General features: G+C 32.6%; 1 protein-coding gene across 2 annotated transcripts in view; it reads right to left on the bottom strand.

Moving 5' to 3' along the window:
• LOC145261282 (FRAS1-related extracellular matrix protein 1-like) overlaps window positions 1–17,305 on the bottom strand; it is a 277,369-nt gene that overhangs the window by 176,589 nt on the left and 83,475 nt on the right. For both annotated transcript variants that reach the window (XM_080119769.1, XM_080119768.1), the window contains exon 2: window positions 2,021–2,303. In XM_080119769.1, coding sequence (XP_079975895.1) covers window positions 2,021–2,239 — 219 coding nt within the window. In that variant the 5' untranslated portion in view covers window positions 2,240–2,303. The remainder of the gene's footprint in view (window positions 1–2,020; window positions 2,304–17,305) is intronic.

Below are 17,305 nucleotides of genomic sequence, written 5' to 3'. Positions count from 1 at the left end.
TCGGGACTGTCAAAGAGCATACACTAAGAGCGTGTGAAATGATAGTAAAAAATAAGTTACTTGATGAGTTAATTACAAATACGATCTAAAGAGAACAATTGAAGCGAAATATTAAAACATAACGCAATCCTGAAACCGACGAATATTTTAGCGTGCATTTTGTGTAATAAGAATATATAATAAAAAGGCATTAGGGATCAAATGTTAATTAACTCGGCTTTAGCATAATAATATATACGCACTTACATCATGCATCTAAAATCGGTGTTAATATTTATGTACGACAAATTAAAGTACCAGAAAGAGACGACGAAGCACAACAATTGGTACCTGCTGATTCTATATTCGTGTAATTTAGGTACCTTATTCGAGAAACGCGTGAAGCCGGACAACCAGACACGACCATTAGGTGCTTACCAATTCTACATTCAAGCAATCTCGGCACGTAAAAAAAAAACAACAACGTGTTTACTCACAATATTCAGCCACAAAAATTATAGTGAAATGGAGAATTTATTTTTTGGCAAAATCTCAAAAAATATCTTTCAAAAATAAAGCATCGTGTCGCCAAGGAGATCGATCACCACCCGAAGCTTTGGTACAGACACTTAAGATATGCTATAAATATTCTTTATTCGAACATCGTTTACAATTATGCTTATCACTCTTACTCCATATGTGCAGGTTTGTTTAGCTTGGCAGGACGTCGTACACTGACTGGATGAGAAAATTAACCTTGTTAAAATGTGATCGTCATTCCTCTGATTAGGTGATTCTCATTTCGCCCAGGCTACGTGCTGACGATTTTCCAATAACGATCTTCTGCGACTACATGTACTTTATTCTGAATGAGATGGACATCTTTGTTTCTCTTTGCCATTGTTGATATTTGGAGGATAGACGTAACCCAACCCCGTTTTGCCTTTTGCTACTTATTAATATAGCTTTATGTCACTTCCGCCACTTGTAACTCCTCATCATTATTCCATTTTTCGCCATTTATTATCTAAATTCCAGCTGCCGCCACTTTGGAATCCTTGGATTAAGCACACTGTAGTCTTTCTATTTTCTAGTTTATTGAATCATTCAGTGAAGCTGCATGGCTTTCCTTTGACCATAAAAGGCCGCACTGCTTAAGGTACTCCGAGTCATTTTCTCAGCAGATTACTCTTCAATTTTTTTCGAGGTGGTAATTGAAAAATCATACAGGAACCCTAATCATAATATACGTATTTTGTACGAAACATGATGTAAAATGGTATGGCAGTTCTGATTTATCTATCTTGTTCAACCACTTATCAAAGTCATTAATAGTCTACTGATTTTCTGTTGTATCCTTAATGCTGCTTTAGCCTAAACACTTAACAGGCATTTCACTTGTCGATGTAAAGTTCATCGTCTCTAAAAACAACATGTAAAGCGCGTAGAAAAGCAGCACAGCCATTACGATATTTTAGTCCATGACAATTAAAATTATTATCTATGCAGAACAAAACAACACTGGTCGGCTATTTAGTTGTTTGTATTGAAGAAATATAAATATAATAAACACACGCAATCGCACATGCACACATACATAAACACACACACACACATATATATATATATATATATATATATATATATATATATATATATGTGGAGATAGAAGCCTCCGTTTAGTCCCGAAAGACAATATATATCTCCTGTAAGGGTAGCTGCGTAGGTAATTGGGAGGCAAGGTTGCGTAATTCCCTAACCACACCTGTCTTGAATCATCACTGCTTGAGTCCAGTGACAAGAAGTCCAGGACGACTGGAAACAATGTCCAGATAAGTGGAGAACACATACAACACCTGAAATTCACAAATAGTCAACCATTACCCATTTCAGTACTAGCCAGGCTCATATATATATATATATATATATATATATATATGTATATATGTATATATGTATGTATACTACCCTACAGCTACTACATATATCTGTTATACCATTCCATGTACAAACACGTATACAGACATATTAATACACTTACCTGTGGCTCGAGATGCCCTACACGTTGAGTGATAGGATCTTTGGTAATTACTTCCACACGACATTTTTCATTCTCCGTTGTTTCTATGTAAAGATCCTCTGGACGTAGGTAGACGGATCGCCCGATTTTTACGGAGATGTCTGCCTTGTGCACAACCACCTTGCAGCTGCAATATGTGGCTATTATTAGAATGCAGAACAGAAGATATGGTAATTCCATGGCTCAGCTGATTCTTAGATCTTCAATTTGATGTCTTCCAACCATGTGGCAAGGTTCTGATTACCTGTGGGAATAATAATAATAATAATAATAATAATAATAATAATAATAATAATAATAATAATAATAATATTAATCATGCAGTGTATTAGTTTAAAACCTGAAAAGGCGTATTCGCAAAACAGATGTATCAAAATTGTAGACCATAGGAAGAACCGCGTTAATACAAACTACAAAAAAAAAAAAAAAAAAATTGAAAAGATGGAGTGGGCCAAGCAAACGACATACGACTTATGATACAGAGATCAAACTATCTTGAAATAGGTAAAATGCAATAAAAAGCATATAGCCATGACATGGATCGATTACAATAAAGCCTATGACAGAATCGCACAAGTATGGCTAACTGAATGCCTAAAATGTACAAGATACCCGACAAGATTATTAAGTTCATTAAGAAAGTAATGGAAACAGAGACTGAAATTGACTGATGGAGGACAACACGTGATTAACATAAGAATGTAGGCATGTTCCAAGAGGCCTCGCTATCATTATTACTGTTTGTTATAACTATGATATCACTAAACTATACACTTAGGAAATGTAATTGTGGATAAAAGTTTACAGAGATAGAACAAAAAATTAACTATCTCATATATATGGATGACCTGAAGCTATTTGTAAAAAAAAAACGGAATTGGAAAAGCTGAGAAACATCCCCAGAATATTAAATTACGACATTAGCATTGAATTTAGGATGGAAAAATGTATATTGTTTGACTGAAAAACATTTACCAAAAAAATCCTTCTACCTATTACGCAGAAAACCGTATTACAGATTGGGTTTGTATTTTCAGCCACACTGATTTTACCCACCCGATTTACATTTTGAGCGGACTCTTATTTAGCTTTCACTTTTTGTATGTACATGAACTCCGCCTAAATATACTTTCACATATGTACGTCTGCATTTTCATAACATTTCTTTCATTAACGTTTATGCAAATATAATCCGCCGCATATTTTGCAGTTTAACTTTACGCGCTAAATATAAAAATCATTGTTTAACTATACGTAATATTTTGTTCATACCTTCCCTCTCAAGACAGGTACGAATTCTTTAAAACATCGCAGAATAAAAAAAAATTTAATTCTGAAAAAACAACATATAGAGACATATATTCGATTTAAGAATTTATTGTTTGACAAAGGAATATATAGAAGGGGTTATTTTAATTTCCTTAATCCATGGATTTTTAAAGAATGACTCATATCATCAGAGGAAATGAAATGCAGTTAGCAAAATGTTTAGCTGCGAATGGACACTATTTTGCTTTTCAGCACAATTATTGAAAATAGTTTTGTTACAAACAATATATATATATATGTATGTATGTATATATATATATATATATATATATATATATATATATATATATATAAATATAACACGGAAATTACATAATTGTCGATGCAATAATTTATTTCAACCTTATGGTATTTTCAAGCATCTAAACTAGACAATATCATTTTTGATACAAAAAAAGTATCAAAAATGTAATTGTCTAGTTTAGATGCTTGAAAATACCATAAGGTTGAAATAAATTATGTCATCGACAATTATGTAATTTCCGTGTTATATTTTTATGTTATTGCTCTGTTTACCACATTGAGCTCTCATACCCGGATTTCCTCCTGGAATTATTCCATTATAACTCTCTCTCTCTCTCTCTCTCTCTCTCTATATATATATATATATATATATATATATATATATATATATGTGTGTGTGTGTGTGTGTGTGTCTTATTTCTTTATTAGCGTTTAATCTGTTTGGTTACATATATTTCGGATGTCGGACCATGTTTACGATCCAACAGTCTCGTCAGACCTTACAGAAATGGTTGTTAATATTTGGAAGAAGTGTTTTAGAAGAAATACGAGAAAAACAGAGGGGGGTAAAGAGATAATAAGGGGAAGGGAGACGGGTCTCGACAATATTTAAGTTTTGAAGGTTAAAATACATTAGATTGTAGTGTGTGGGTGTAGCAGATTCGGGAATGTGTGGGTGGAAATATATGGATATAGGGAGGTGAAGGGGGAGACAGGATGGTAAGAAAGGGGGGTAAAGAGAGGATGGGGGAGGAATTTCAATTTTAGGTTTTTAAAGTTTTGGCTGCTTTTTGTTGTGTAGCCAGGTATATGAAATAGACGAGAGAGAGAGAGAGAGGAATAGAAAGAGAGAGAGAGAGAGAGAGAGAGAGAGAGAGAGAGAGAGAAAGGGTTTCTTTACGTGTCATATGTGTTTGACAAGTAAAAGGTTCCATTTAGAATGTTCGTAGTCGCTATAAGTCGAGTCGTTCATTTTAGTTGACAATGAGTTGTTTTTAGGAGTAAAGGGTTAATACATACACCAACGCACACGCAAATACGCATACACAAAGGCACATATATATGCACATTTCTACACATCCACATACAGATGCGTACGCACATACACACATATATAAACAATGTATATGCAGACATACATGTATCTATATGCAGACATACATACACATACACACAACTCATATACATATATACATACTCATATATATATATATATGCATATATATACCCACATATATACACACACCTACATATATACATATACGTGGAGATATAGATCTCAAGTAAGATGTAGATGTACATATACATACATACATAAACACACATGTACGCATATACAATTATATAAATATACATATTCATAAAAGTATAAATATACACACATGTATAGACATATATATATATACATAGACATGTGTATATTTATACTAAGTAAATAAAGTAAAGTTAGGATAAATAAATAAATAAAAAATAAATAAATTGTTGTAGTTAATAATGCGAGGTTAGGTAGACGCATTGTAAGATATGTTCAAAATACATGTTGTTGGTTTTATATTTAGTGGTCTGTATTGATTTCTTTTGCTTATTGGTTAGGGAGTAAGTTATAGTGTCTAGAAAAAATAATAATTTATAGGGATTTAGATAAAAGTAAGGATGAAGATAGAAATAGAGATAGAATAAATAAATAGATTGAAAGATTAAAAAAAATTGAAAAAGAGGTATAAAGGTTCAAAAGTTTAAGATTATTCATGTGGTGGTTAAGTCATAATGAGTCAGGAGGTCTTGCAGTTCCGTTAAGTTCATATATATAGGGGGTGAGCTCCTAACCTTGTGTTTTGCGCAGTGGGTATGCTTAACTTTATTTTCAGTGTCAAGTGTATTGTGGATATAGGCATCTATATACATACAAACACATACATGCATATACATCCAGATATAGTTATTTCTGTATACATACGTTCACCCATGCATACACGTAGATATACTCATACATATAGACACTAGCACCCAGATGCACGCAAACACATATATGTGCACATAGACATAGATATACAAATATATATTTATGCATATACAAACGACACGTGAACACATATGTCCATACACGCGCATATAGAAAAATATACATAAACACACATAAGGATATATACATAGACCAAATCATGCCGCACACACATACATTTACATATGAAGATACATGTACGTATATACAGATAAGTAAGTAGGTGTGTTTCGTTAGGAGCCCACCCCCTATATATATGAACTTAACGGAACTACAAGAACCCCTCACTCATTATAACTTAATCACCACCCTCATAATCTTTAACCTTTAAACCTTTATACCCCTTTTTAATTTTTTTAATCTCTCAATCTATTAATTTATTTCATCTCTATTTCTATCTTCATCTTTACTTTTATCTAGATCCCTATAAATTACTATTATTATTTAAATTTTTTTCTAGACTCTAACTTACTCCCTAACCAGTAAGCAAAGCAAATCAATACAGACCCCTAAATATAAAACTAACAACATGCATTTTGAACATATCTTACAATCGTCTACCTAACCTCGCATTATTAACTACACCCGTTTATTTTATTTATTTATTTATCCTAACTTTACTTTATTTACTTAGTATAAATATACACATGTCTATGTATATATATATATATATATATATATATATATATATATATATATGTGTGTGTGTGTGTGTGTGTGTGTGTCTATATATGTGTATATATTTATATCTTTATGAATATGTATAGTTATATAATTGTAAATGCGTGTATATGGGTACATTTGTGTGTATGCACGTATGTATGTATATATACATCTACATCTTACTGGAGATCTATATCTCCACGTATATGTATATATATATGTGTATATATATGCATATATATATGAGTATGTATATGTGTATATAAGTTGTGTGTATGTGTATGTATGTCTGCATATAGATACATATATGTCTGCATATACATTGTTTATATATATGTGTATGTGCGTAAGTGTCTGTATGTTGATGTGTAGAAATGGACATATGTATGTGTCTGTGTGTATGCGTATTTGCGCGTGCGTTGGTGTATGTATTAACCCTTAACTACCTAAAAACAACTCATTGTCAACTAAAATGAACGAGTCGACTCATAGCGACTACGAACATTCTAAATGGAACCTTTTACTTTTCAAACACATATGACACGTACAGAAACTTTTTCTCTCTCTTTCCCTCTCTTTCTATTCCTCTCTCACTCTCTCATCTATTTCATATACCTTGCTACACAACCAAAAGCAGCCAAAACTTGAAAAACCTAAAATTTAAATTCCTCCCCTCCTTCCTGTCCTTACCCCCCTTTTTACCATCCTCTTTCCTCCTCCACTCCCTATATCCATATATCTCCACCCACGCCTACAATATATATACGAGAATCATTCCAAAAATAAAGCCCCCTAGTTTTGCATGAAAACCTGCGAAGACTGGAGTGGTACTATTAAAAAGAGCGAGCTTTTCTGCATTACTACATAGTCACCGCCATTCTCAATTCACTTTTGTCAGGAATTCAATGATGCATATTTTTTTTTTGACACACTTCAATGATAAAGGTTGCTTTCTTAGAGTATCACTCCGTCAATATCTACAACAGAGAGATGAAAATTTTAGGTCACAGATGCATAGGTTTAGTCATCATAATAATGTATTTTTCATATTTTCTGATTCATTCTAACTGAATAATAATAGAACGTATTACTTTTGGAGCGACTCTTATATATATAAAATAAACAACAAAAACAAGTTAGACTGCAACATTTTTCAATTACTGTTGTAATAGAATTTTATCCTTAGATAACTAGAAAAAAACACCAAAAGACACAAAATCGACGTCAATATTACCTACTCTTAAAATAACAACAACTATCTCCTTATTAATTAATTTATTTATTAAATAATACTCATCTCAATAATGAATTCCAATTAAATAATATAAATATCTCCTTTATCCCACTTCTCATATTTTTCAGTCTTATTATTATTCTAGATTTAAATGTTATTATCATTGTTATTATTAATGTTAATGTTATTATTTTTCGTGGCCTGCTATTTTTATATTTTTCAGCTGACATTTTCTCTGGCTAGTAAATATTTACTACGTGACAACCTTTTACAATAAACCCTTTGAAAAAAAAAGCTGAAAAATCCAAATCCGCCACTCAACGCGCCTGCAAAAAAAAAAACAAAACCAAAACGCTTTGTAATGCGGATTGTCTCAACATCAACCATAAAATGAAGGGTATAATTTAGTTTTTGTTAATAATTCTTATTTTTATTTTATCATTGTTATACTTTTATTTATTTTATTTTTTTTTATTTTATTTATTTATGATTAGTGGAACCCCGCGAAAATTCCATGGTACGTCTCCCATCAATTCGTATAATTTACTGTTAAAAATATGAGTTCCATTGAAATAATAAATGTTTAAAAAACACGACTCTTTCTACTTAGGTAACAATAATTGTCATTATTTGTTGAATATTCTGTAAATAAATACGACGAATGTTTCTTATTCTTTATTCACTGTGTCAATTTAATAAACGATAAATATTCTTCTACCGTTAATTTTAGGTTATTATACAAATCAATAAAACGAATGTCACTTTTTGAAATGTATTTATTGAAAATCGCGCTTTGTATTATTTGGGTGATGCAAAACTGATTGTCCCAATGACAACCGTACAGTCTTTAAACACTATCATCGAGTGACGTCAGGGTCTTGATAAGTGGTGACTCCATTGTAAAAAAACCCCAAAACTATTGTTATTAGTCGGGGGTTGTCCCTCAGCACCAAAGCCAACAGTGCTGAGGCCATCATTGAGATGACTTGTTCCCCGTTAACTAAGGAATATCTCTGCTCTTTTACAGTTCTAGGTCAACTCTTCCATATTTTGCCTTCTCCCTTTGAGAATTCAGTTTATTGCTAATTGAGTTTATTGCATGGGACTCCGCTAGCTGGGAATGCCGATGGAGCTTCACAGGCAGTTTTTGTAGGCCAGAGTGCTCTATCTCTAGAGCGCTGACTCTTCAATCCCATTTTTCTAAGTTCTTTCGAAGGGATCTGAGTACACGGATGCATGTGTGCATACGTGTGGCAGGAAATATAAAAAAAAGGAAAAACCGAAAATTGCTTTTTTATTCGTCAACGTTTCGTCTTTATTTCAAGACTTTCTAACGACGACTGAATTGGAAAAAAAAAAAACATAAATACAAATATAATATTTGTGGCACATCTTACACGTTAGCAGAATATTTTTTCAAACGAAACATACATGTTAGAATTCAAAATACATGGTGCGTTTATGAAGTGAAATAAATGTTTTTATTATAATTTTGAAGTTATGTTTCTTGGAAATGTGCTGTTTAATATATATCTTATAACAAACAAAGTTCTGTTGTATGAGTATTAATGTGCTTAAAGGTGGAACGATAAAAGTGTCGCCCCAAAGAAAACAACACTACAGCCTTATTTTAACACGTTTATTGAAAAATCAATTCAAATAACTTGATTATGTAGTAAAGCTGACATCTATTCAATGTTGCCTTCTTCTGCCTCAATCACTGTCTCGATACGGGTACGGAACTGTAAGAATGCCTTTTCCACAAGCGCCAGCGGGAGCTCGGCAGATGGCGGCATTTAGGCTGGCTTTGGTGTTGTAGGAGGTCATGTTGGTGATGTTCTCGATCTATGAACAAACGAAGTAGTCCAGTAGGTTCAAGTCGGAGGAAGAGGAGGAGAGTCAATAAGAGAAAGGTACAAAGTCGTAGCACTCCTTCTCAAGCCAAGCCTGAGTCTCTTTGGATTTGTGGACTGGCACCGAGTTCTGTTGCCACTACAAGGATCTGCCAGCGGCTACCTGATTGAAACCAGGGAATCACTAAATATTTCAGCACATCCGGGTACAGTTTGGTGTTGATTTTAAAGTCGACTTCGAAGATGTGAGGTGACAGAATGTTGCATTCACTAAAGTTTGAAATTGTGGCCAAAAACCTTGTTTGCATCACCCTGAGCACGTTGCTTATACTCGTGGCAATCTAGCGATGCAGGAGTTGTACAGCGAGCATGAAGGGCATGAGTTGTACAGCGGCGCATCTTCGGTCTCGCTTGTTGAACATTGTGTCACCTTCAGACATGATAGAAGGCTCTTATCGCTCTTGGGATTTGTACACAACTGCCAAACTAGTATATAACCTTCGACAACAAAGGAAAACTGGTTTTAATAAAACGGAAATGAAATAATGTCGTCTTTTAGGGCGACAATTTTATCATTCCATCCTTTATAAATTATAGTAGCCGTTATATTGTTAAATTGCGCCAATGTTTAAAATGAATGCCGAATCAAGAAGTGTATATTTAATTCGAAGAAACAGCAGAAACATTTTTCACGTCATAGCAGCTCCACGTTTTTTACAATTTCTTTTTACATTTCCTTAAAATCAGTCATATTAACGAAATTTTGACGAATATATGAGGAATTTGCGGTTGTTCTGTTTTCGTTGTCCATTAACTTAGATTATTATTACCATAATTATCTTACGTATACACGCATATACATATGTGTGTGTATACTTAAATCTTCGAAACACCTACACGAAAAACAGCTGATGATCCTCGTTTTCTATTTCAAATTTTAGTGTATGTCTCTTGTACATTTCTTAATATTATATAGTTGATTTCCCATTTGTAATTGTGCATTTTTTGTAGCAACTCGGTCGATGCAAATTCTAAGTCTGCGATATTTTGACTAAGTACTCTTATGAATATAAACTGCATTTTCTCTTGGCTTTTAATATCTACACACACATACACACACATACACACACATACACACACATATACATATACATATACATATATATATATATATATATATATATATATATATATATAATTGTTTCCACAGCCAGACAACTTCGTAGCTCACAAGAACCATGACAGCCAATAAACGGAAAGTTTCAGACTCAACTTTCGCTCTCATTTTGGGCTTATAAGTAAGACACACCCGAACTCGGAATTGTAAACCCGAATCTCTTGCATGCGAGGCGAGCACTCTACAAACTGAGCAAACTATACTAACTGTGTCAGTTAGTAGGCTTTCTTGTTTGTGTGGCGTGTTTGCTCAGTTGGTAGAGTGCTCGCCTCGTACGCGAGAGGCTTGGGTGTCAAATCCAAAGTTCGGATGTGTCCAACGGATGAACCGAAAATGAGGGCGAAACTCGAGTTTAACACTTTCTGTTTGTTGGCCATCATGGTTGTTATGAGCGTCGACGTTGTCTGTCTGTAGAAACGATTGTATTGTGAAAAAATTATATATTCTCTCATATTCTGAAGAATATATATATATATTAATAAAGTAAGGATTAGTGTATAGATAAGTGAAATATGAAAAAATCATATTTCCACAGAAATCTCTCTCTCTCTCTCTCTCTGTATATATATATATATATATATATATATATATATATATATAGAGAGAGAGAGAGAGAGAGAGAGAGATAGATAGATAGATAGATAGATGGATAGATAAGAGAAGAGTATTTAAGGAGAGAAAGAAGAGAGCAGGGGAAAAGATTGATATATACACCGGACTTCCTTTTAAATACGATATATCTAGTTTCTGAATGTTTCATTCGATATAATACATGAGATCTTTATAAATCCATAATGTCGATCAATCTATCGTATTACTGTGAAATAAGGAATGCAACCAAAGTTACACAACGTTAGATTAGATACAATTGATATTCAAGTTGTACTAAAAGCCAGAAACAAAACAAAAATTGTGAAAATGAAAGCAAAATAAATGGAATAAATGCTATATAAGTTTACACAAGCCAATGAAACCTCGTTCTTGTTACGCAATATATATGCATATATAACTTAAATATGCATAGAATATATGCTTTTAGACGGAGATAGGTTAGAAGTGAGTTGTCAATGGATCCGACAGTTTAATAAGAATGAATTATAAGGCTTGCACGAATGAAGAATCGAAGTCGGTATACGATTGGAGTAAAACCAAACTAGATAACTAGATCATCTGCTGATATGCACGAAGCACGTACCCGGACAGTAAACAGTTTATTGAGTGACAGATACGCACAATATGCGTGCGTATATAATACAGAGGCACTGACATGGGGTGTTTGGTTGTGTGGCTGTAGGAATGTAATGCGATAAAAGAAGGGAAGAAAAAGAAGATTGGCGAGGAGGAAGAAGAAGATGAAAATAAAAGAATAAGAAACAGAAGAAGAGAACAAACAGAGGATGAAAAACAAAAGGAAAAGCCAGAACGAAAGAATAGAAATCGAAAAGCGATGAATTAAAACTCGAAAAAGATTTTTTAATCACATGAAAGGAAATAAAAGAAAGAAGCGATAATGAGACGTAGAAAGAAATGAAAAAAAATAGATGATGAAATATTAATAAAAAGAATGACGAGGAAAGGAATGAGGAAAGAGGAGAGGAGAAAAGGATGGAGAAAAGAAAAACTGAGAAAATAAAAGCGGAAAAAATGCCGTCGAATAAAGTAAAATGAGGAGGAAAACAGAAGTAACAAAAGTGAAATGTCTTGAATAGCAAAAAGAAAAAAAAGCCAGAAGAGTAATTAGGGTAAAGCTTGACCTTACTCAAGTTTCCTTAAATAAAATCACACAACCTATGTTTATTAAAACCCTGATTGTTCCGCAAATAAATAAATAAAAAATCCGATTCTTCACTTCCTTCCCCCTAAACTTAACTAAAATTCCATAACTACTCAATATATTACAGCTTCCCTATTATTTGACAATTTTACTTTCATAATTATAAATCTATAATTATTATCCCTTTCATTTTTAAAAAAGATCCTATATTAATTTTTTTGGATGCATGTATCTACCTTTGAACTGTGCTTATCTTTGCTCTATCTGCCCCTATCATCACAGTTGCTGGACACCACAGAAACTCTAACAGAATTATGACTTAGCACGTGCAAATTACTGCACTCTTTATTGACACGTGTTTGACATACCTTTCTTCGTTATTTATCCCCTTCAGTCTGTCTTTCTAACTCTGTCATATTTCCCATCCCTCCTTTTTTGTCCTCTTAACAAACAATCTCCTCTCTTCTTTTAAATTCATTTTAATTTTTTTCCATTCTATTCTTAATCTTTAATTTCAATTCAAACTATAAATATAATCTATTTCCCCCCCTCATCCCTTTTCCTATCCTTTTCCTTTTCTTTACTGTCACTCCCCTCTCCCCTCTCTATATCTAGCACTTAAACTCTTGTTTTTTTATAGTCATATGTAATTTTAAAAAAATATTTTTATTCTAATTTATTTTGGTTTGCTTGTTTTTTTTTATTCTAATTTATTTTGGTTTAGCTTGCCTGACGAGATCGGCAGGATAATAAAATTATTATCCTGCCGATCTCGTCATTATATATATAATGAAATAATGAATTCTACGCACATCTTTTCCTTACCACCATTTGTGAATTATTCCACGGATTTCTGCGGTTGGGGATTAATTTGGACCATCTTCTACTTACGCGATTCTCTTGGATTTTACTTGTGGAAATGGAAACTTAACCAACTTTTTTAGATTTGGAGTTTTGGATGTTGATATTTGGATTTTACCGTTATTGGATATTTTACCCTTCACCAAACTATCCATTCACGTGAAATCACCCTTTTCTTCACTTTATTCCCTATCTTTCACTATTTGTTATCAAGTAAGATCTATGATGTAATTGTAGTTTCATCAAATACTTTTGAAAGTAAAATACAATCCCGCATTTTGCTAAATCCTACCATCTGATGAGAAGGAAAGTATTTCTTCGAAACTCCGCAGATTAAGGACTATCCACTTATTCTGTGCTTCCTTTTTAAAATTAAATATGTTTTTAACTCTTTTTCAAAGTATTTTTAGCATGTTTTATTAACTACTTGTTCGTATATATATATATATATATATATATATATATATATATATATACATATATATATATATATTACACAAAGATTTTAAAAAATTAACAATTCTTGTAGCGTCAACCCACTATAAATTATATTGCGTTCGAGAAAAGCAGTAACGTTCTAAAATGTCTTGCGTAGTTCGTATTGGACGGACTTATTAACGGTGTCTACGAACTTGCTGATTTTGATACTCGAATTTTTAATCGACCTATATTGGTAATCGACTTTTCATCGACTCTATATATTTTAACTCATCGCCGTTTACTGTATACAAAATTAAAAAAAAGAATCATAAAGCAAAGTGTCTCTGTTGCATTTAATAATATTTGCTTGAATGAAAAAATGCTGCCTAAATATACTAATTGCAGGTCGCTTAATTGCCAAAATAGATATTCGTAGTGTATGGATAACATAAAAAATGCGATATAACTAGATGAAAAGATACGCACAAAAAAGTAAACTAGAGAAAGAAAAATTACTTCAACAGGATAAAATAAAATATTAAATGAAAGATTTACTTTTCTGTCTCTTAAGGATCTTAATTTATCCGAACGAAACCTGTAAGTCTCTTGTTTGATTTTAATATCTTTTTGCGTTTCATTGTTTTTCTTTTCCATCGTTGCACACACACACACACACACACACACACACACACACACACACACACACACACACACACATATATATATATATATATATATATAAATACATACACATACATGTATATAAATATTGTATTATATTATTACTGTATAGTATATATACAGTAATAATATAATACAATATTTATATACATGCTCGTTTTTCTGAATGAAAACTGATTAAACAATTTTCCACCTGTCTGAAAATCCTATATACACAATTTCAGGTGTAGCCTAGAAATCCGGTGAGTACATAGTTTGAGAATTATCCTGACACACACATTCTCACTTTTATAAACATATAGATTGGCGTGGGCAAGTAAACAAATACGTCTGATTATAAGAGAACTATCTGCCGTATATGACTTTTGTTTATTTAGTCTGGAAAATATTTGTATGTTTTTTCTTAGTAATTAATATAAAATATGCGGTGTATTGCAATGCTTTCAAAGAACTTGTGATGCATTTGAAGTGTAGCTTCGAAATATATTTATAAATTCCAATATAAATTTAAAACAAGAAAATATCTGTTTATTTTGTAATAATGCGTTGTTTCGGCTTCAAACGTACCTAATACGTATTTTATTTTATTCAAATTCAACCAGCACTTCTATCAAGGAACACAAACCCTAACGTGAATTTTGCGTGACTGACGCACTGTTCCGGCACTTGAAAAGACTACCGTAAAAACAACAAACGGACTTCTACTTGCTGATTCTATGCTCCAACAACACCATGGCAAAAAGACATACTGAAGATGAAGTGTAGCTTCGAAATATATTTATAAATTCCAATATAAATTTCAAACAAAATAAATATTAGTTTATTTTGTAATAATGCGTTTCTGCGGTTTCAGACGTATCTAATACGCATTTTATTTTATTCAAACTCAACCAGCGCTTCTATCGAGGAACACAAACCCTAACATTAGAATGTTAATTTATCCAAATTATTCTGCGTTTGGAGTTAATCTAAACTTGAAAGGGACCAATACTAGAAACTCTAATAATAGGCAGACTAGTACTCCATTAAGAAGATTATTTAAAGTGAGATCGACAGTTTTCCTGTAGAAATTATTACTGAATTGAAAATAAGTTATGTCAGTGATTAGTCTAATAATGTTAATTAGAGTGTTGGAAGGAAAGCGAACGTTAATGTTGATTTTTTGGTGTATGTCGAGTAAATTTAAACATTTCCTAATGGAGAAATTAGTGTATAATGATAATTCATCTAAGCTGCATATAGTTTTGTTCTGCACATTTATGATTTTTATTTTGTTAAGTAAATCTACAGATTATTCTTATATGAAACGTACTAATAGTGCCCATTAGTGGAATTAGAATTTTGGATATGGCTCGTAAGATTTTGTGTGTGGCGCTGCCGATGCTGGGCGCATAGGTGTGTCCGATTTTTGATTTTGGAGAATGCCATATATAATGTAACAATATTGGAATGGTATTTTCTATATGATACCCGTATTATTTATATCCTTCGGACTACAGTTCTCATATCGAGGGTCATATTTACAGCGTTTCTGTCGATGTAACTTCCGATATTTTCAGATGTATCTTGTCGAAGTCAGTAATCCTTTTATCCAACTCGGAAATTTGCACGGAATTTCAATTGGAACTGTTCATTTAATTCACGGCGATAGGATGCTCTCGTTCCGTAAGTCATGACTGGATAGATGTCCGAAGTAATTCGCAATTCCATTTTCAGTCGCTCATACTGAGGATTGAGCCATCAGCCTTCAGAAGGTCACTTTTACAACTGAGCCACGGATTTTGCAGGCCTGAATTTCTCCAAGCAATTTTACTACTGCGTCACGCATCCTCGACAACATCCGATGCTTTATTGCTGACATACAACTTAATTTAATGCGTGGAATTTGTGAAATTGGACCTCTAGATTACGCCCGAAATCGTACTTAAATAATAAATGTCAAAATTTAATCTTTGAAACAAGCCACATATATATTTTTCTGTGATTTATTTTAATTTAAAGTTTACCCCCTCTAAAAATACGTTATAAATGCATGTATACACATATATCATGAAATTCAATTTGTTGTTTACTACATAATTACATCACATGATACGCACATTTGAAATGGGGCGTAGTATACACTCGCGCACATGTGCACACAAGCACATATTCGCCTTTAATTATGCTTAAATTCACAGATCAATAGTTACTTAAAAAAACTGTCTAGCAATGTGTTTTTTAAAAAGTCTCATTTTATGTACATTTTAAAAGAGTTGATAAAGCAGCGTACAGGTGGTATTTTATATACATAGAAACTGAATATGAGTTGCATGGGTAAGAGCGACCTGTATTCGAATGAAAAAGGGCGTGTGTATTAATAAAAAAATCCTTTTTAAAAATGTTGTCTTACATGAGCTAGATGCACCGATGTGATTGTTTCTTTTTATAATAATAATAATAATAATAATAATAATAATAATAATAATAATAATAGTAATAATAATATTTATTATTATTATTATTATTATTATTATTATTATTATTATTATTATTATTATTATTAAGGATAGAGATAAGGCGTATACACGGGGCTTAAACACAAATAATCCCGATCGTAGTAGGTATGCTAGGAGTAGTATCAAGTCGTCTGAAAGAACAATTGAAAAACTACGAATCCCCGATGTTTTGGGCGGCCCTCAGACTTCTGCTATTGTAGGTACCACCAACATTCTTAGGAAAAACCTTGATCTTTGAAGCTTCTGGTTTGGAGCCGGGATTGAGGGAAATCCTCTGGAAATGAATCCCATCCCTTTACAGGGAGACGTTGATAAACGAAATCAGAATTATTATTATTATTATTATTCACTCACTAGGAGTTTTCACAGAGGGCAATAGCAAAGATTTCTCTTGGAGAATAACCTTTGGCGTTCCCTGAAATCTGAGTGACAACAAGCTTTCCTAGATTTTCAGTACTTTTCACATTTGCAAATTAATCTGTGTTATGACAACATTCGCTTACCATTAATT

Source organism: Euprymna scolopes, chromosome 37, assembly GCF_053919585.1.
Source record: "Euprymna scolopes isolate OS-2025 chromosome 37, ASM5391958v1, whole genome shotgun sequence".
NCBI lineage: Eukaryota > Metazoa > Mollusca > Cephalopoda > Sepiida > Sepiolidae > Euprymna > Euprymna scolopes.
This window is presented reverse-complemented; position numbering and strand designations above follow the sequence as displayed.